Source organism: Hesperophylax consimilis, chromosome 1 (genome assembly GCF_061612785.1).
Source record: "Hesperophylax consimilis isolate HC1 chromosome 1, BYU_Hcon_1.0, whole genome shotgun sequence".
In the NCBI taxonomy this organism is placed as follows: domain Eukaryota; kingdom Metazoa; phylum Arthropoda; class Insecta; order Trichoptera; family Limnephilidae; genus Hesperophylax; species Hesperophylax consimilis.
The window spans coordinates 8,427,160-8,447,921 of NC_142836.1; the positions used below are offsets into that span (position 1 = coordinate 8,427,160).

Sequence of the window (20,762 nt, forward strand, 5' to 3'; positions counted from 1 at the left end):
CAGCATAGTCCACTTGAGTGTGGGGTTAGGACAGATATTGGCTACCTCTGTTTTGCTTCTAATCCTAACAAACGTCTTTCTATTTTGCATGGAGACACCTTGCACATCTCCATTACACACAGCCATTCTTATCATATAGTTTTTAGTTGGAGTCCATGTTGTGACTTTTTTATAATACTGCAAAACTGTCCGGAGCCAGTGGGGCTATGGCATTTCCAAGGGGGTTATGTTGTGAGGAATGTGAAGAGAGGGAGGATATGTGAAAAGGGAGGGTTGGGCAGTACCTGCCTATTCAGATCTGGTCACTAAACACGGTTAAAGCTATTTAAATCAACGTTTCGATTCTGAATTATGCACGGAGAAAAATTAGTAGGTACTGCTAAATGTTTTAACCGGATTTATTCAAATCCGGTTAAAACTTTTATTTCATTCGTAATATATCGGTACACGTGTTCAAGTACCTGCATTTGTCTGAACGATGAAATGCGAAAATATTAGAATTTTTTACAAACACATGTTCCGATAGTACATTCGTGTTTTACAGAAAGTTTATTAGGAGAACTATCCATTCATTCGTTAAAAGCCTGCTGTCTCGTTTTTAACCGGATTACGAATAATTTGAAAGGGTTCTTAATAAATTATAAATATTTTATATCAGTCAGTTTTCTCCGTGTTGTTTTTCACCAGGGTGATACCGAGAGTAATCTAAACCTACCGAACTTACCATTCCGAAATACTACAAGGTTTTCCAATAAGAGGTGTTATTTTGAATAGCCCGCTATTTCGGTAGATGTTACTTTTGAAGCTGTCATTTTTTAACATTTGACAAGTAAAAACTACGCCATTAATAAAAATGGAACGATAAACGCTTCAACAACGCATTGAAATTATTAAAATTCACTTGAGTGAATCAAATGCAAATCATCTTGAGTGATGAAGCCCATTTCCACCTCGGTGGCTTCGTCAACAAGCAAAATTGTCGCATCTGGGGCTCGGAAAACCCAAAAGTTATTGTTGAAAAACCTCTCTATCCTCAACGTGTGACTGTTTGGTGCGGTTTATGGTCCGGCGGAGTCATTGGACCTTACTTTTTCGAAAATGAGGCTGGAGCAACAGTTACGGTGAATGGATTGCGCTATCGAGAGATGATTAATGATTTTTTATGGCTGGAATTGGATGGTATTGATCTGGACAACATTTACTTTCAACATACGCTACTAAAATTTGCGCTACATGTCACACAAGCAACGAAACCATTGATCTTTTACGATTGAATATCAAAATAACACCTCTTATTGGAAAACCCTGTAGTATGGCCATGAAGAAGAGACTGTTTTAGTGTGAATACCCCACAAAAGAGTTCCAACTGCTCCCAACCGTCTGGAGCCAGTGAGACTATGGCACTCCCAACTAGGATATATTGTAAGGCTGAAGGTAGTACGGATAAGGAGTTGCGGAAAACGAAGAATGGGAAGTACCTGACTATGGAGAAAAGAAGGCCTGACTATTTAGATCTGGTCACAAAACACGGCTAAAACAAATTTCAAGCAACGTTTCAATTCTGAATGGTGTTCTTTCACCGGGGCGAAACTGAGAAATCTTCCACTATGTAAACCTCTGAACCTAAACCGAAACATTTGAGGAAAATTGCTGCATTTGTCTTTAAATTTGTTTGTGCTTTCCGTTTCCGTTTTCTCAGATGGTGGCCGTGTTGGATATTGCCTTTTTATCCCATCAGAGTTCGCTTGAGCGTGGATTCTTTTACGCTGTCAAATCGGTATAATCAATATTATGGTACGTACAAATTGTAAAGTTCGTTATAAGATTTTTGTAATATTTACGGTTTTCAATTAAGTAGTCGGCTATATAAGTACCTACTTACAAATCTTACGATTTCAGAGGAAATATTTTGGTTTGATCTACAAAATGATAGAAAATTAGAAACATATTTTTTTGGACTATTTGTTCATGGAACTATTAGTATAGTAGGTACTGTTTAATGATAATTGAGTTAGGTCTCATCCGTACATCACATCCTATAATTTTGATTATAACTTGCTCCGCATTACGTTATACTTTCTCTCAAACCGTAAATTTCTGAATCATGGTATTTATAGTTGAAAACTATAATAATCTCAGTAATAAATCAATCTCCGATGTAAATAACAGGTTCTACACTCCGCACAGAGTCTACGTTACTATTAAATATCAGTTTCACTTACTTTCAAATTCTATGTAATCTCGTTATATCTTAATCAGTGGGTTTCTTAAACACTGCCGGCTGTGGTCCACTACGAGTATGTTGTGTGTGTTTGCAGACGTCGGGAAATGAACGCGTTTGTCGCACTTTTACGTCTTCTGAAAACTATCTAAACAAAATTATATATAATTAAGCATAATAATGGTTCACATGCACGGCGTTTTTTAAATATGCTTTTTATATACCGCAAACCAACAACGAGGCAATATTTACCGTATTATTGCGACAACTCTAACACGGAATCAGAATTGTATACGCTCGTTCGCCGTATACAGAATTTGGATAATTATTATAAGGATGTTGTTGACATATTTAATGCGTCAATCACCAAATAAAAATAGGTCTTTGTAGAATTTATATCGGCAATCAGAACAACAAATCTAATTTAAACTAACTGCCCTTGTCTGAATTCCCGACAAATAAGATCCAATTTTGAAAATGGCAATTAAAATCATTTTCTTTTAAAAATATTATATTATGGATAGGTAGGTACTTTTTTAGTTTGTCTGAATTCTTCAAACATTCAAAGCAAAAGTTCTAGGGTTTATTGATCCTGAGTTACAGACAGAGTCATAACCGAAATTCGTATTTTTAATATGTACCTACTTTATTTGAATTTCTTCATACACTTAAATTCAAAGTTAATTTGTGTTCATTGAACGGGACTAATGGACGTGAAAAATTTCACGCAGGAATTTCAACAATATCTCACTCACCGACAACCAAAATTAGTATTTTTAATGAAAAACTTTAATAAAAGCTTAGCATTTAACAGTAGTGAGCTATTAAATGGGCTTTACAAAACAGACTTCATTCATTTTTTGTTACATAATATCCGTTATTTTAATTTAAACTAACACTTTATGTATTAGTATTTCCAAGCAAAAATGAGAGTACCTACGTAGTCTGTTATTGTTTATAGGTAGCATATTGTTAGTAACCGAGTGGATAAATGCGTCGGGCTCCCGTCCAGGATTCACGGGTTCAATCCTCTACAGGCGTAATTCTTCACCAAGCAATATTTTTTGCTTATGGTGAATAATGATGGTAGTAGGAGAGTTCAAATATTTCGTAACCCGGGAATTTTCGTCTTTCTGAAGAATATATGTAATAATTATCTATTAGAAAAAAACCATCTGTGTAATTCGTCGTTTATTTGACTTTAAAATACCTGTATGATTTAGGAATACATCAAAACACAAATATTAAATGATTTATTCTAATGATTTATGATGATTTAAATGTTTTCATATATAAATGTTACTTACAACAACTACTGTAAGCCCCATTTTTTTGAAACCAGCAGCGCCAGCAGTTTAAAGCTCCTGTTCATAAAATATTTTAAAAAAACAGCCCCAATACTTAATAGTTTTAAAAACCCTGATGTAAGGTTTTAATAAAATCATATGAAAACGTCAATGTGTCAACGCCACGTGTCTGCTCTCTGCTCTCACTCACACACAAGGCCTGATACTTTTTTCTGGGCTTATGAAAAGTGTATCAGACGTAATCGTGACACACAAGACTGTAGATAGGGCCGGTGATCCCAATCTGTGGAGGCGTAAGATGTCTTCCTTCAGTGGCGTGGAGGGGTAGAACGGGGCCGTCTCTGATGCCGTTGTAGCTGGTCCGAATGCTGTTTTCGCGTCCTTGATGCTGATTCCGGGTCTGGTCCGAAGGGGTAGGCAAGTCCGTGGTCCAGGGTGAAGCGGGGGTCAGAGTGAAAGAAGGCGAGTAGAAGCAGAAGTCGGAGCGAGGTAGAAGGCAGAGCAGAGAGAGAGGTGTTGAGCTGGTGGTGGTTTCTGGTTATCTCACGTTTTGAGGGCATGTTGCACGTTTTATAGGCCACCGGCGGGCGCGCGGACGCTCACACGGACCCACTTTCTCTTTGATTCCTGGAATCCGTGAGCCGTGTAGCGACGCTATCGCGGCGCCCCCCCGGGCCGTCTACCGCCGCTCGGCCGGTAGTTTCGGTTTTCTTTGTTTGGGCACGATCCTCAGAACCGTGCCCGTGGGACGTAATGACGGCGTACCACCGGTCATTTGTGACGCTATGACGGCGCATGGCGCACGGCACGGCTTCCCACTACGTTTTGGCATGGTTCTAACAATCGTGCCCGAATTAAAATATGATTTTACCAGCTCTAATAATACTTCTCTGCCCGTATACCTCTAGCCAAGCTCCGACGTTTCGTTTATTGTAACAATTTTACATTTACATAACAATTTTACATTTTACATAGCAATTTTACAAATTTCTACATTATTTAGGGTTTTACAGGTTAATTTTACATACATTTACAGGCAGTTTATTCAATTTAAAGACAGGCAAAGTTAAGGCAAATGGCAGATTTTAATATGGGGCGACGTCGGCTGATATTGGAGCAGTACGTCCGTTACACTCCCCCCGTGGAGCTCGGCTACACTCTTTGCAAGCGGCGTGCTGCGACATGGTCCCCGGCGGCATTTCCGGTGGCATGGTCCCCGGTGGCATGGTCCCCGGCGTTATGGTCCCCGGCGGCATGGTCCCCGGTGGCATGGTCCCCGGCGGCATGGACCAGGGCGTTGGCAGCGAGGCTGGTGGGGCGGTGTCCGGACAAGCCATCCTCAGTGTTGTCCCGAGCTGGCGGGCGGCCCGCTGATGTTCGACCGAGCTGCTCGGCCGCGCTGCTCGGCTATTTTCGGTGAGGCCCGACCGCGGCACCGCGTTGGTCAGCCGCTTCAGGAACGCGGCAGGCTGCACCACGGTGGCCGCGTGCGTCTGGTCGGCCACCTTACCCAACCACAAGAGGCGTAGGGCTAACGGCATCTTCGAGGCAATCTCGCTGAGGAGGGCCGGGTTAGAGAGGTAATCACCCCGCAGGTTCCCCAGCGAAGCCACGATGTTCTGCACCGTACCCGAGAACTCCACCAGAAGCTCGGTCGATGCGTCTTCTTGTAGTCGGGTCAGCCGCTTTATCCTATCGAACATGACAGCTGCGACAGAGTGCGCGCCCCCAAAGCGGTGCTCCAGGACATCCATAATTTCCGGCACCTGCGCCGGGTCCAGGAGGAGAAGGCTGACGGCTTCTCGTGCCTTTCCCTTCAGGGCACGCTGCAGCCGCATCAGATTCTCGGCCGCCGTCATCCCGCAGGTGGCCGTCGACTGGAGGAATTGCGCCTTCCAGGCTTGCCACTCTATGGCGTCGCCAGCGTAGGGCATCAAGTCCTTTGCGCTGGACTGCCGGGCGATGAGGGATGCCATCCGCTCATTTTCGGGATGGTAGCGAGGTGTGCCACCGGCCTGGGGCTGCCGGAGGGCGTCGGCGAACATGGCCGTCACCTGGACGAGAGGGACATTCCCTTGATGCACCCAGTCTCGTGTCTGCCTCGCTGCCTCATCCGCTCGGTTACAGGCCCCGTGTCCGTCAGCGGGGGGCTGCGATGGCGAGTTTCCGCTCGGGGCAAATGCTGGGAACTGGGCGGGCCCGCGGGTCACACCGGGATAGCCGTACTGCGGCTCTGGTCCACCTCGCAGCGTCGCGGCGCCTGGAGAAGCGCCGTCCGTGAGTGGATCCGGAGCATGGTTTCTCTCCGTCCCAGTGTGAGCCCTCGCGGCGCGGCGCGAGCTCCCGAAAACATCGCTAGGCTGGGCTGTAGTTTGTGGCACAGTGGGCTCTCCCCCCACTGTGTACGTAAGGCTGTGACCGGGGCCGCAAGGGGGCGCCGCAGTCTGCGGAAGGCCAGTGGTTTGCGCCTCCGCTGCGTAGCTCTGAGTAGGTACGCCCAGGGGCGCCGGCGTTGGCGTCGGTCTGTAATCCAGCCGCGGCGCAGTGGTTCGCGCCTCCGCTGCATACCCGAAGCCGTGGGTGAAGCCGCTAGATGGCGCCGCCGTCAGTTTTAATTTTATTTTATTTTATTTTATTTGGAAAACCAACAGTTATAATCATTACAAGGTATGGTGTATGTAGTAAGTGTTAAATTATTTAACCAATAATAGGTTTTCACTAAGGTATTTTAATTATTTAGTGAACATATATAATATTTATGTTAGAAAAAAAGTTACAATTAGCCTATAGGGATGGGATGGCGGAAGGGAGGGGGATGGGATGGATCTAGTCTGTGTAATGTGTAACATGTACGTATGTGTATTAATAAAAACATAATAATGATAATATAATTATTTATTGATTTTAGGTTTGAAATTGTGGGGTGCTGAGTTAAATAAGTCTAATTTACTGTGTGAAGTATTAAAATTGTATGAAGCACGGTGAATAAAAGCATTTTGTTTTGAGTTAGTGTTACATTGAGGGATGTTTAATGTGTGATTTTGTCTGGTTTGTCTGATGGGTACTCTTAATTGAATTCTTTCTAGTAATTCCGGGCAATCTATCACAGAGGTGGCAATTTTTTGTAAAAATAGTACGTCTGCGGAGTTTCTACGACTTTCCAGTGACGAAATCCTGAAAAACGCTGCTGACTCCTCGTGACTCAGATGAGGACGATAGGCCCGAAAATCAAGGTATCGTAGAAAACGATATTGCACTTTCTCAATCCTTTCTATGTGTGACTTATACCTGGGATTCCAGACTTGAGAGGCGTACTCCAGAGAACTGCGTACATACGCAAAGTACAGCATTTTCATGGTATTTACTTTTTTAAAATTTTTGCAAGTTCTGAGTACAAAGCCAAGTACCTGGGAAGCTTTTGCAACCATGGATTCGATATGGCGCTCAAAAAGTAATTTTGAATCTAACACTACTCCCAGATCCTTAGCCTCTGTCATTTTGCTCAGTATTGTGCCGTTAAGGGAGTAATTAAAAGAAATGGGATTTTTATTTCGGGTGAAGCTGATGGTGCCACATTTTTTTACATTTATTTGCAGGTTGTGTTCTGCACAATAAATATTTAGGCGATTTAGATCTTCTTGCACGCGGGTACACTCATTGATACACGTGACAGGGGAGAATATTTTCATGTCATCTGCGTATAATAAAGTTCTGGAGTGGTGAAAACATTTCCCAATGTCATTAATATATATATTAAAGAGTAATGGTCCCAATAATGACCCCTGGGGTACTCCCGACGGCACGGTTTCCCAGTTCGATTTATAGCCACCGACAACTACTGCTTGGCTACGGTTTTCAATATAGGACGAGAGCCATCTGAGGAGGTCTCCGTGTACACCGATTTGTAAAAGTTTTCTCAGCAAGATATCATGAATAACTAAATCAAAAGCTTTGCTATAATCTGTATATATTGCATCTACCTGTATACGCTGATCCATGTTATCTTGTAAGAATTCGGTGAATGCCGTTAAGTTAGTGGTTGTAGATTTCCCCCTCATAAATCCATGTTGGTTATTATTGAGTGACGATCTCAAGGCCGAAAACATCTGGTCATACACAATTTTTTCGAAAACCTTACTAAAGATGCAGAGCTTTGAAATTGGCCTATAATTTTCGACGTTAGATTTTTGGCCATTCTTGAAGATGGGAGTTACAAATGCCGTTTTCCAAGTGTTTGGGACTATTCCCTCTTTAAGGGAGCGACTAAAAATTATGGATAGCGGTTTAGATAGGCTGCGGGCACATTTGTTTATGAAGAAAGGGGGAATTTTATCTGGGCCTGCGCCTTTTTTGAGATCTAAATCTTCAAGGTGTTTCTGTATATGATGCTGGTCGACTTCAATATTATTAATGCTAGCAACACAGAGCTCTTTGGGGTTGTCCGGTAGGATCTGGATGTTTCGAGCATTATTGTTGTAGACAGACATGAAATATTTAGAAAATAAGTTACAGATGGCAGACCCATTTTCAGCTTTTTCGTCTTTAAATGTCATAGTGTTCGGAACACCGTGGGATTTGGAGTTGGATTTTATGTAATTCCAAACTTTTTTTGGGTCGGAGGCAGTGGCGGCTCGTGACTTTTGGGTTACTAGAGTGCTAATATTACAAAAAATGGCTTAATTGATGTTGTTGTAGCTGAAAACGATTTTTTTTTTTTTTTTCGAAAATTGGTTTTTTGTATGAAGATTTTCAGGAATTCCGTGCGGCGCACGGCTATACTGAAATTTCCTGAAAATCTTCATACAAAAAATCGATTTTCGAAAAAAAAAAAAAAAATCATTTTAAGCTATAACAACATCAGAAATGCCATTTTTTATAATATTAGCACTCTAGTACACCCAAAAGTCACGAGCCGCCACTGGTCGGAGGATATATCACGTTCGATTTTTAATAAGTAAATATTGTGGCATTCCCAATTAAGTTTTTTGTGGCGTGATCTTAGTAAAGAGAAAGTGGCGTAGTCAGATGGGTTTTTGTATATCTTAAACTTTTTAAAGTATTTGTATTTTTCTGATGTCAATTTAATGAGGGCCGAATTATACCATGGCGGGTATTTAGAATTCCTATATAGTTTTTTGGGAATGTGTGCGTCTATAAGATTATTTAATTGTGAATAAAAAAATTTTAATGCCGTGTTTACATCACCAATCGAAAGGAGCTCATGCCAGTTTACCTGGTCGAGACATGTATTAATTTGTTCGTAATCACCGCGCCTAAAGACGTAACCGCTTCTTAGTTCCTCCACTAGTGGATCGGGTTCAGAAAAAGTTGGTAGTTCGCTCGTGGTTCTGTAGCTTGCGGAACAGTGGGCTCTCCCCCCACTGTGTAGGTAAGGCTGCGACTGGAGCCGCTAGAGGGCGCTGCAGTCTGTAGCAGGCCCACCCGTAGGCCAGTGGTTTGCGCCTCCGCTGCGTAGCTCTGAGTAGGTACGCCCGGGGGCGCCGGCGTCGGCGTCGGTAGGTATTCCACCCGTGGTTTTGTAGCTTGCCAAACAGTGGGCTCTCCCCCCACTGTGTAGGTAAGGCTGTAACTGGGGCCGCTCGGGGGCGCCGCAGTCTGTGGAAGACCCACCCGTGGTGCTGTAGCTTGCGGAACAGTGGGTTCTCCCCCCACTGTGTAGGCAAGGCTGTGACTGGGGCCGCTAGAGGGCGCCGCAGTCTGTGGCAGGCCCACCCGTGGGCCAGTGGTGTGCGCCTCGGGTGCGTAGCTCTGATTAGGTACGCCCGGGGGCGCCGGCGTCGGCGTCGGTAGGTATTCCACCCGTGGTTCTGTAGCTTGCCAAACAGTGGGCTCTCCCCCCACTGTGTAGGCAAGGCTGTAACTGGGGCCGCTAGAGGGGGCCGTAGTCTGTGGCAGACCCACCCGTGGGCCAGTGGTGTGCGCCTCGGGTGCGTAGCTCTGAGCTTGCCCGGGGCCGCTAGATGGCTGGCTTCCGGGATAGGCTCCGTCGGGTTGCCAGGCTGCAGGTGAAGCGGTCCGCGTGAGGCCCTTCAGCATGGCGACAAGTTCTGCCATCTGTCGGGCGTGGTCGTCCTGCAGCTTCTGGGTGCGCCGCCTCTCAGCTCTTAGCTCGAGCTGCGCCTGCCGGAGCGTGTCCTCGCTGGAAGCCTCGCTTCTTGACGAGACGTCGGCCGCGGCAGGGGGCGACTGTGGTGGTGATGCGCCGGAGGGACCAGGCAGTGGGTCCGCTTGGGGATCAGAGGGGGCCAGGGGGGCGGTTGGCCGGAGTCCGGGGGGCGCGGCTGTGGCCGCCCCGGTCGGTGTGGGATCATCGCTTCCCTGCGATGAATCCCCGTCAGCGCTGTTCTTCCCAGAGCGCAGTGAAGGTGACATCTTATCCACAGAAAGATCCGGCGTCGAAGGACCACTTATGTATCAGACGTAATCGTGACACACAAGACTGTAGATAGGGCCGGTGATCCCAATCTGTGGAGGCGTAAGATGTCTTCCTTCAGTGGCGTGGAGGGGTAGAACGGGGCCGTCTCTGATGCCGTTGTAGCTGGTCCGAATGCTGTTTTCGCGTCCTTGATGCTGATTCCGGGTCTGGTCCGAAGGGGTAGGCAAGTCCGTGGTCCAGGGTGAAGCGGGGGTCAGAGTGAAAGAAGGCGAGTAGAAGCAGAAGTCGGAGCGAGGTAGAAGGCAGAGCAGAGAGAGAGGTGTTGAGCTGGTGTTGGTTTCTGGTTATCTCACGTTTTGAGGGCATGTTGCACGTTTTATAGGCCACCGGCGGGCGCGCGGACGCTCACACGGACCCACTTTCTCTTTGATTCCTGGAATCCGTGAGCCGTGTAGCGACGCTATCGCGGCGCCCCCCCGGGCCGTCTACCGCCGCTCGGCCGGTAGTTTTGGTTTTCTTTGTTTGGGCACGATCCTCAGAACCGTGCCCGTGGGACGTAATGACGGCGTACCACCGGTCATTTGTGACGCTATGACGGCGCATGGCGCACGGCACGGCTTCCCACTACGTTTTGGCATGGTTCTAACAATCGTGCCCGAATTAAAATATGATTTTACCAGCTCTAATAATACTTCTCTGCCCGTATACCTCTAGCCAAGCTCCGACGTTTCGTTTATTGTAACAATTTTACATTTACATAACAATTTTACATTTTACATAGCAATTTTACAAATTTCTACATTATTTAGGGTTTTACAGGTTAATTTTACATACATTTACAGGCAGTTTATTCAATTTAAAGACAGGCAAAGTTAAGGCAAATGGCAGATTTTAATATGGGGCGACGTCGGCTGATATTGGAGCAGTACGTCCGTTACAAAAAGACTTGAACTGTTGAAATGATGAACTGTTTTAACTATCCGGTAGCCAAGTGGGGGATTAGGTAGTACCCAAAAATTACTATCCTCCTTATATTATAAACATGGTAGATAAATTGATTATCCGTAACCTTTAATTGATAACATCGTTAAAACTTTATTTTCAATTAGGGTTGCCATCCGTCCGGGTTTCCCCGGATTTGTCCTAGTTTAGAAGGCGTCCGGGGAGCGTCCGGGCGGGGTTTCATTTGTAGTCCGGGTTTAAAATTTTAAAGTCTTGGGCCGCCCGCCGCACACGGACTGTGGATATTTTATGTTTTAAAAAATTAATAATGTAACTTACATTCCAGTAAGTCTAAACTTGAAAAAATTGTCAGTTTTGTTGCTTAAGATTTAAGAAGACTGAATTTAGTTCATATTATATTAAGAGGTATTTTGTTGTGTAAATGGCTGCTGATACAAATTTAAAGATAATAATTATTATTCAGTTTAAAGAGTTACCTCAAAAATTGTAAGACTGAATACTAAAATGGTCCCAGTATTTTTAAAATTTTTGTAAACTTTTAATTGAATTTTGTTAAGTTTAATACTTTAATAAGGTTTAGTTTTCATAACAGAGTATATTAATAATTTATGTTTTATTTTAAGGCTAGCTTTAGACTTGTAAGTTTTTTCGTAAATTTACGACTTCTAGCCAATGGGCATATTGGATTTTCAAAATGCAATATGCCCATTGGCTAGAAGTCGTAAATTTACGAAAAAGCTTACAAGTCTAAAGCTAGCCTAAGAATGAAAAAAATTCTAACTGATTATGAAAACAATGTGTAACAAACTGTAATAAGATTTTGTTTTGTTGGGTACATTTAAAATGATGATAAAAGATGACACAATTTAATTTTAAGGTCTGAAAATAAATAAAAAGTTGATATATGACATTTTAAATTGTTTTTATTACACTGACTGTGTTTAAAAAAACCTGTTGACATGTCCGGGTTATGGGCTCTAAAATCCGGGGTTTTCACGCCTCTTGTCCTGGTTGCCAAATTTTAGAGATGGCAACCCTATTTTCAATAAGATAATGGAATACCAGGAGTGCATAATACGGCAGAGGTGATAGGTAACACGTTACGTTGCCGCGCTTGACAACCTCACTACGGGGCTAGTAGTAAAACAACAGATTGAATTAAAATCTTTCATTCTAAGGTAATTGCTGAATTTTTATGAGACTAGTTTTATTGATTAATCTCTTGTTAATGCAAAACAGCAATGAAAAAAGAAAAAAAGTCTTTTAATGCATGGAATTAAAAATAAACTATTTCATAATTTTAAACTTGAAGGTACAAAATTCTCATCGAGAAAAAGATGAAACATAACAGTTTCAATGAAAAATGATAGATACATTAATTTTCTGTAATGTTTAATTCACAACACCGTAAAAAAATTATTGCGACTAAGATAATGAGTAAGATAATGTGCTTAAATACTTGACACATCATTTTGGTATTTTACGTATTTCTGCGCAAATACATAAGTTACCATTAATAATTGACTGAATAATTGGGATTTCTATAGTTCATAAGCCAATAAGGCAAAAAAATGCATGGGGTCGTCGGAATACCCACTTGGATACAGACTTTTGTTTGGCATCTTGGCCTGTCAAGAGTTAAAGGCCAAATGTGTTCTATTCGCAGTACGTAATTAAAACATCTAAAATATTTCTATGCAAACAAATTTTCAAACCAAAAACGCTTGAGATTGCATTGCCTAGTAGTGCTTTGCCTTTAAAACAAGCCTGCAAAAAAATACTAGTATCTAAAGATAAAAATCATGGCTTGATTTTAGTCAGTGCGAGTCAAAAATCATAGGCAATCTTTTTACCAATATAGCGACCAAACGTTCCGGCGGGTCCAATTACTGTTTCCGATCATTGTTAGTCAGTAATTTTTTAGTGAGATTCCGTCGGGATAATTTGGTTACCATGGACAGCAAATCACTTTTCAATGCCAGCTTAAATAATTATTTCAAAAACATTCGCTTCCGTTAGAATAGTTCAACATTTAGATTTCCTAAAAATCATCCCTTCCTCTTGTCAGACCTCATAGAAATTGTTCAGTCATGCGCTAATGAATACTTGCATCCCACTTTATTGATGAGAGTTCAATTACATTTATTTATTTCATCTTCTCATTTTTTTTTTAAATCTTCTGTTAACCGTAACTTAGAGAAAGCATGTATACGGAAAAAATTAGTATTGCTAATTTAATAAGAATCTCTTCAAATTACTCTTAATCCGTTTAAATACGGGATTGCAGGCCCTTAACTAATAAATTAATTGGTTTCCTGTTAATTTATTAGTAAAATACAAATATATTAACACGACGTCAAATAACATATTCATAAAAATCCTAATGTTTTCGTATTTCTTCATTATATATTAAGGTAAATGGAGGTAAGGAGAGGCATGAACACGTGTTCCGACACATTACGAATTTTCTAAACGTTTAATAAATTTAATATAAATTAGCAATATTCATTTTTCTCCGTGTTAATAACTGTTATAATATTTTGCATGGAACTCGTACGTCTGTCTCAACGCAGGAATTTCCCAGAGAGACAAGCATGGGGCAGTCCATTATTATATGTTTTAAATAATATAATAAAAATTCTATGAAAATTTTTTTTTATTCTATACTAAATTAGATATTTTACAGTTGATCGAATGAAAGGTCATTCAGTGTGGTCATTGAATAACCAATTCACCTTCAGCTTATTTTGAAACATTTAATATTAATGGTTTATTGGACACTAAACATCGGAAATACTTTAGATCGTGCATAACAAATTTAAACGTGCACCAAATTTCTTTTTTGGCCAAGATTTCATTTAACTTCGAACACATACAATATTATTATATAAACTACATATAACCTACTATTTTAGTGGAAGCGACAGTAACCAATAATAATTAAAACATAATATAACTGGTCACAAGTACATGGTTACTTCATCCATAATGCTTGTGTAACCGGAAAGGTTTCCGAATCTTTGATATTCATACATAACTGGTAAATCATAATACGAGTAACACGTTATCCATACAAAACATATTGTATAACACGTGGTATCTGTATCTAGTATATGACTGAACATAAGTGTTGTAATAATATGTCAATGCAATTGACAAATCAATAAACAAAAACTTTGACCAATTTCTCATACAACTCGAACTTACTAAAATCAAATATGATATAATTATCCTGACAGAATGTTGGCTAACACCTTCTTATACTCCCAAAATTATTCTTGATTACACTCACCACCAAACCATAAATCACTACAGACAAAACGACGGTATAGTAGTATACACACTAAACAATACTCATAACGCGTGTAACGTCAAAGAAATTACCATTACAAATTCAAACTGTCTCCAAATAACATACAACGTCAACACATGTATCATCGCACTTTACCGCTCTCCTTCTAAACCAAATATATCTCCATTTTTGTTTGACTTAAATAACTGTCTTACTGAGCTAAACAAAATAAAGAACTTAGTTTTAATTGGAGACCTAAACATCAACATTCTAACAAACAACGAACATCCTCAGTGTCAAGACTATTTAAATACAGTAATGTTTCATGGAATGGTAAGCACTATAAATTCACCAACTCGATGTACGCAATACTCCTCTTCCTGCATCGACCATATTATGGTAAAATCATCCAATCTATACACCTCTGAAATTCATACGTCATCAATTACAGATCACTATGCCACCTCCTTCACAATGGGTTCCAAACACAATGTACACAATAAAGCTTCAACTACAACAACTAAGAAAACAATTGACTATGACAATCTCAACAAAATGATTAAATCCAAATCCTGGGACATACTACATAATATAACAAACACAGAGGATGCCTGGAATTATTTCTCTAACTACCTACAAGACACCCTTAACCAAAACACCAAAATCACCACCAAAAACATTCCTAAAACTATCAAACCCCTTAAACCATGGATAAACCATACAATCATTAACTGCATTAGGAAACGCAACTCCTTACATAAAAATTGTGCCACGAATCCTTACGATATCACACTCCATAATTTCTACAAAAGATACAGAAATATTTGCACACAAGTAATAAGGAAAGCCAAACATTTATATTATAGTAAGAAAATTTCCGAATGCAACAATGACCCTAAAAAAATATGGAGAATCCTCAAGGAAGCAACCAATTCACACAAAGCTACCGACGTCTTAAACTCTCTCAACATCAATGATAACACTGTACACGTTACATCGAACCCTAACACAATTGTCAATCATGTAAACCATTATTTTGCAAATATAGGGTCAGAATTAGCAAAAAAAATCACAACAGATAACAATACACCTAACACTAGAGACCCCTCTACCAATGATGAAGTCCCAACACGTTTTGTTCTTAAAACGGTTACAGAGAAAGATGTTTCTGTAGCAATAAACTCTCTCAAAAACACTTCATCTGCCGGCATAGATGAAATACCAAACACTGTACTTAAAAAAATTGCCCCTGGTATAATTCAACCAATAACTCATCTTCTTAATATTAGTTTCCGCCAAGGCCTTTTTCCCACTATTCTAAAACAAGGTCTTATTATCCCAATTTTTAAAACAGGTTCTAAACTTGACATCAGCAATTACCGTCCAATTACGTTACTCAATTCCATTTCAAAAGTATTTGAAAAGATCGTGAATAATAGTCTGATGGAATACCTAGAAGCCAACAACCTTCTATCGCCTCGCCAATTTGGCTTCAGAAGACATAAAAGCACTAACGATGCCATAGCCACAGTAACTGACCATATTTCTGGCCAACTAGATAAGGGCTCGAAATGTCTATCGGTATTTCTCGACCTCTGTAAAGCGTTTGATACAATCTCACATATCAAATTGGAACGCAAAATGTTCAATGTGGGTATTAGAAATAAAGAACTAGACCTTCTCTCCAGCTTCTTATCTGGCAGATCCCAATGCGTTAAACTCGGAACAACAAAAAGTCAATTTTTGCCAATTAGTTATGGTGTCCCACAAGGCAGTGTTATAGGTCCAACGCTCTTCCTAATATATATAAATGAGTTGTGTAACCTAGATATCGATGCCACTATTGTCAGTTTCGCCGATGACACAGTCCTTCTATTTCAATCAAAAGACTGGCCTACCGTATACGCCAAAGCGGAAGAAGGAATTCAAAAGGTAAAACATTGGCTCGACTCTAATTCACTAACTCTTAATATACCTAAAACAAAATACACACTATTCAGTCTCATAAATATCCCAAAGTCAAACCTAAGTCTAACTTTGAAAATACACAGATGCAAAAATTCATCTCTTAACCGGAATTGTGACTGCCCATGCTTAGAACAAGTAAACAATATTAAATATTTAGGTATAACTTTTGACACAAATCTTAATTGGAAACAACATATTCATAACACCACGAATAAAATCCGCAAATCTATATACTTTTTCAAACAAACACGCAATTTTATTGACCTTAAACTTTTAAAATCAGTCTATTACTCACTATGCCAATCACACATAGAATACGGAATTCTAGCTTGGGGTAATGCTTCTTCTAGTGCCCTTGACCCCATTATAAAAGCACAAAAATTAATCATTAAAATCATCCTTAAGGTTCCTCTTTCTACCAGCACTGATACGATCTTCAATACTATCAATGTTATGGACATAAAACAGCTGTATGCAAGATCCATCTTGGTCAACTTACACCAGAACAATAAATCACTATACAAACCAACACAAACTACTCACAATACCCGAGCCAAAAACAAAGAACTTCTTCAAACTCCTTTTGCTAAAACCTCATTCGGACAAAGACATTTTAAAAACATAGCTTGCAAACTATACAATACACTACCAACTACGATCAGACAATTAGAAACAATGACAAAATTTAAACACGAAATAAAGAAATGGATTGCAATCACAGGGCGTCCCACTATTGCAAGCATATGTAAACCAAATTGCACATAGACAACAAGTACTATTTACACACGACCAAATTCAAACTTAATTAAAATGATCTATTTATATTTTCCCACATACTAATAATGAACACAATCTTAACAGGATTAACCCAATCGTTCTTTTGATTGTATTGAAATTATTTTGTATTATTTTTATATTTTGTATTTACCCTTATTGATATTCACTTAACTATATGTATATATATCGATGTACTCTATGTCTGTCTCGACACAGGTTTACCCTAGTGAGACAGGCATCGAAAAACCACTTATAAAAAACTTTATATAGATAAATAAATAAAAAAAAAAAAATAAATTTATCAAAAATGTAATCTCCTTCCGCAGAATATTATCACTTATGGTGTTAATATTGCGTATGTTATAGTAATATCGCTTTGAAAACTCGAATAATAATTGTCCGACTCGAATGGCTCGTAACCATAGACTAAAGAAGAAAACTAGAAGTGCTTTCATACAAATTTGTGTGGAAGCAAATGTTATGTTTAGCCTATTGGGCTATTGGTCCAGTGCTCTGTCTCAATTACACTCGTCCGACGAATGGTTTGTAAGCATAGAATAAAGAAGAAACGTTCCTACCATACAAACTTGTATGGAAACAAATGTTCCTTTTAGACCAAGGCTGCCCAACCTTTTTAACAGTTGGGCGAAATTGTCGATTTTGAATCACTGGCGGGCCACTGAATACCTGACGGTTCCTATTTCGATGGGGGGGGGTTAGAGAATTTCTATAATATATAATTCCCCACAAAAAAAATTCAAAATGAGTGCTCCCCACAAAATATTTGAAATCCATGGGGGGGGGGTTGTTACGGAACTTCGCTGAGAAAAAATTTCCGCCACCCAAAAACATCATATGTGATTCCCCACAACAATTTTTCGAATTCCATGGGGGGGGGGGGGTACAATATTCCATTTCGGACGCAATAAATATTATATCAAAAACCGGTGTATTTTTGTTTCAAAAGTAAGTTCAACAGGTTAGATTTTTTCGTCGCTGATTCTCGTTCTGAGCCTAAATAGCGATAAATCACCTTCGTTGGCAACACTGGTGACCGCGCGCAAGCTGCATTGTTTGTTTTACCGCGGGCCCGCGACACTTTTTCAAATTGGCGGATTGGCGGGTTTTTTGAAAATGGTTCACGCGGGCCACTTATAATTCGTTCGCGGGCCACATTGTGGCCCGCGGGCCTGGGTTGGGCAGCCTTGGTTTAGACCAATGGCCTAGCGCTCTGTCTCAGGTACACTGAGACTGACATCGTATACCTCCATCCCATTTGAATTTCGTAAACACAATTCTGTAAAACATTTTTAAAGGCATTCCGCATTCCGTTGTAACCCCTCCATTTTATCAAGAAAGAGAGGTTCACGATGTAATTTTTGAAGAAATATTGAGTTTGGTTTGTTTGTTTGTTGCAGAAACCTACACAGAGCGCGCTCGCTCCGGCACCCCCAACCTCGTGAACAAGCAACTGGTGCTGCCCTTCGTGGTGCCCAGCTTCCCGCAGTCCGGAGACTCCAACCGCCTCATCAAGCCCTCCGAGTACCTGCGCTCCATCGGAGACCGGCGCTCCTCGGCCACCTCCTCTAAGCACTCCTCGGACGTGGAAGACAACTACATGGTCATCTCCCAGCCCGAGCGCTGCGCCAGCGAGGGGCCTCCTCCGCCGCCGCCCCCGCCGCCAGCCGCCCCCGCCCCACCGCCCATCCCCCCGGCAGAGGAGCGACACCAGCCGCTCTCCGCAATCAGCATCCGCGACCTCAACAGCGTCAGACTGAGAAGAACGGACAAGATGCTGGCTTCCAAGACCATGTCAGCCCCCGTGAGGAGTGTAAGCATGCAGTGCCTGGCTACGGAGCCCTTCCAGGCGCAGAAGATAGACCTGATCGCCGAGCTGAAGATGTCCAAGGACATCACGGGCATCAAGAAGATGAAGGTGGAGCGCGCTAAGATGGAGAACATGGTCGATAAGGAGGTTTACTCGGAGTTCACCAAGCAGTTCACGGCTAATAACTTCGTGGAGAAGGTGAGTGGATTTACATCTCTTTGTTTATGAAAAAAATCATCCCGTAAAAAACAAAGGTTTTTACTAAAATACATCTATTTTTATTTTTTCGACCCAGTTGCGTCACCTCTTGGACCGGCTAGTAGCCATAGTAGTAATAGTAGTAGTAGTAGTAGTAGTAGTAGTAGTAGTAGTAGTAGTAGTAGTAGTAGTAGTAGTAGTAGTAGACGATTGAACCTTCCTCCCCAGGGACTTAACAATGCTAACAAGTGAGCCAAATCCCAATTAGTATATTAACGTCTGTAATGTCATCCAATTTCAGAGAAATGCGTATATGTCCGCCAGTGTATGAGTGATTGCCACCAAAAGTTGATAGAATATAGAATGAATTGTCATCGAAAACGAGTCTATCATAAATAAACCATTCTCGAGTCTATTTGCCGAGTTTCAGCTCGCTCGGATGTCGGGAAATGGGAGATAGAGACGTTTATCCGAACAAATTGTACAATTCCTTATTTAATTTTTTTTAAATTTTACATAATATATATTGTTTTAAATTTAGTAGGTAGGTATTTAGAATCTACCTACAAATCTTATGATTTCAGAGGAAATTTTTGGTTTTGATTTATTGAAAAAAGACAATTAGAACCATTTTTTGGACGCGAGTCAAAGAAATACTAGTTATCTTATTATTAAGGCGATGCCATACGTAGTAATGCAAAATCATGTGTTTTTGGTTTGAAAATTTGGTCGCCTAGAAATGTTTCAGATGCTTTAATTAAATACTGCGAGTAGAATACATCTTGGCCTATGAAATAATTGAGTATATTTTAGATTTAGTCTTTTTATAAGCCCAGAAAAAAATAATGTATAAGGCCTATGAAAACTGATTTAAAGTTCAAAATCTCCTACTTACGAACCCATTTTCGGTTATGATTTTATTGTATAATGTGGCAAATTAAGTTATTTATAAAATGATCAAAAAAAAAATATATTTATGACTTAACATCCACAAAATAAAATAAAAGGCACTTTTTTGGCCATGTTTTTTTCTTGCATAAATCAAAACAGGCGGATGGTGTTAAGCGGAAATTTAAACCTTATCGCCATATACGTAAGGGTTGTTATTGATAGCGGCTCAATTTAAAATATTACATGACTTAGTGCATCCCCTTATTCTGATCAGAAAAGCAGTATTATTTGTTAACCATTGAGTAACTCCAATCACGGAAGAAATTATAACAATTTTACTCAAATCAAGTGGAACACACGCTCGAGTTCTCCGAACAATGTTTAAAAATCATTGAAATTATTGTTGTTTTTTCCGCGTACGTAAATGGATTATAAAGATTGATCTAGAATATCGAACATGTACAAATAATACCGGATGGAATAAGCGAAAGCTGTTTATTGTGAACTGAAATAATGCTACGCTACGATATTCTTTCGCGCTTCTTGCGTTAAATTATTATTATTCATTCCACTTTAGATATTGTTGGCTGGGATGAATGTACAGATTTTACAGTGTAGCAGGTATTAAATGCCGAGAATGGAAAACCAAATTTATGGCAATCTTCACTTTAGCGATGCGTGCAACTCGACATACATAATGGCGGCCATCTTCGCGAGATCAATCAACTGAAAATTTATGACGGCTACTTCCTGCGGCCAGTAAAGTGGTCAAACCAATTTCAGATGCACTCTCTCTAAATGGGAAAACATTTACATTTTATTGCGAAAAGACATTGCAACAACACAAACATATTTGTTAGAAGTTAACTTGAGTACAATTCTCCCGACTATATTGAACCCACGATATATTAATTATTCCT

The 20,762-nt window shown here is 40.6% G+C and overlaps 1 protein-coding gene across 4 annotated transcripts in view; it reads left to right on the forward strand.

Moving 5' to 3' along the window:
* Positions 1 to 20,762, forward strand: part of f (espin protein forked) — a 234,985-nt gene that overhangs the window by 205,715 nt on the left and 8,508 nt on the right. For all 4 annotated transcript variants that reach the window (XM_089643898.1, XM_089643953.1, XM_089644005.1 and 1 more), the window contains exon 10: positions 18,344 to 18,951. In XM_089643898.1, coding sequence (XP_089500024.1) covers positions 18,344 to 18,951 — 608 coding nt within the window. The remainder of the gene's footprint in view (positions 1 to 18,343; positions 18,952 to 20,762) is intronic.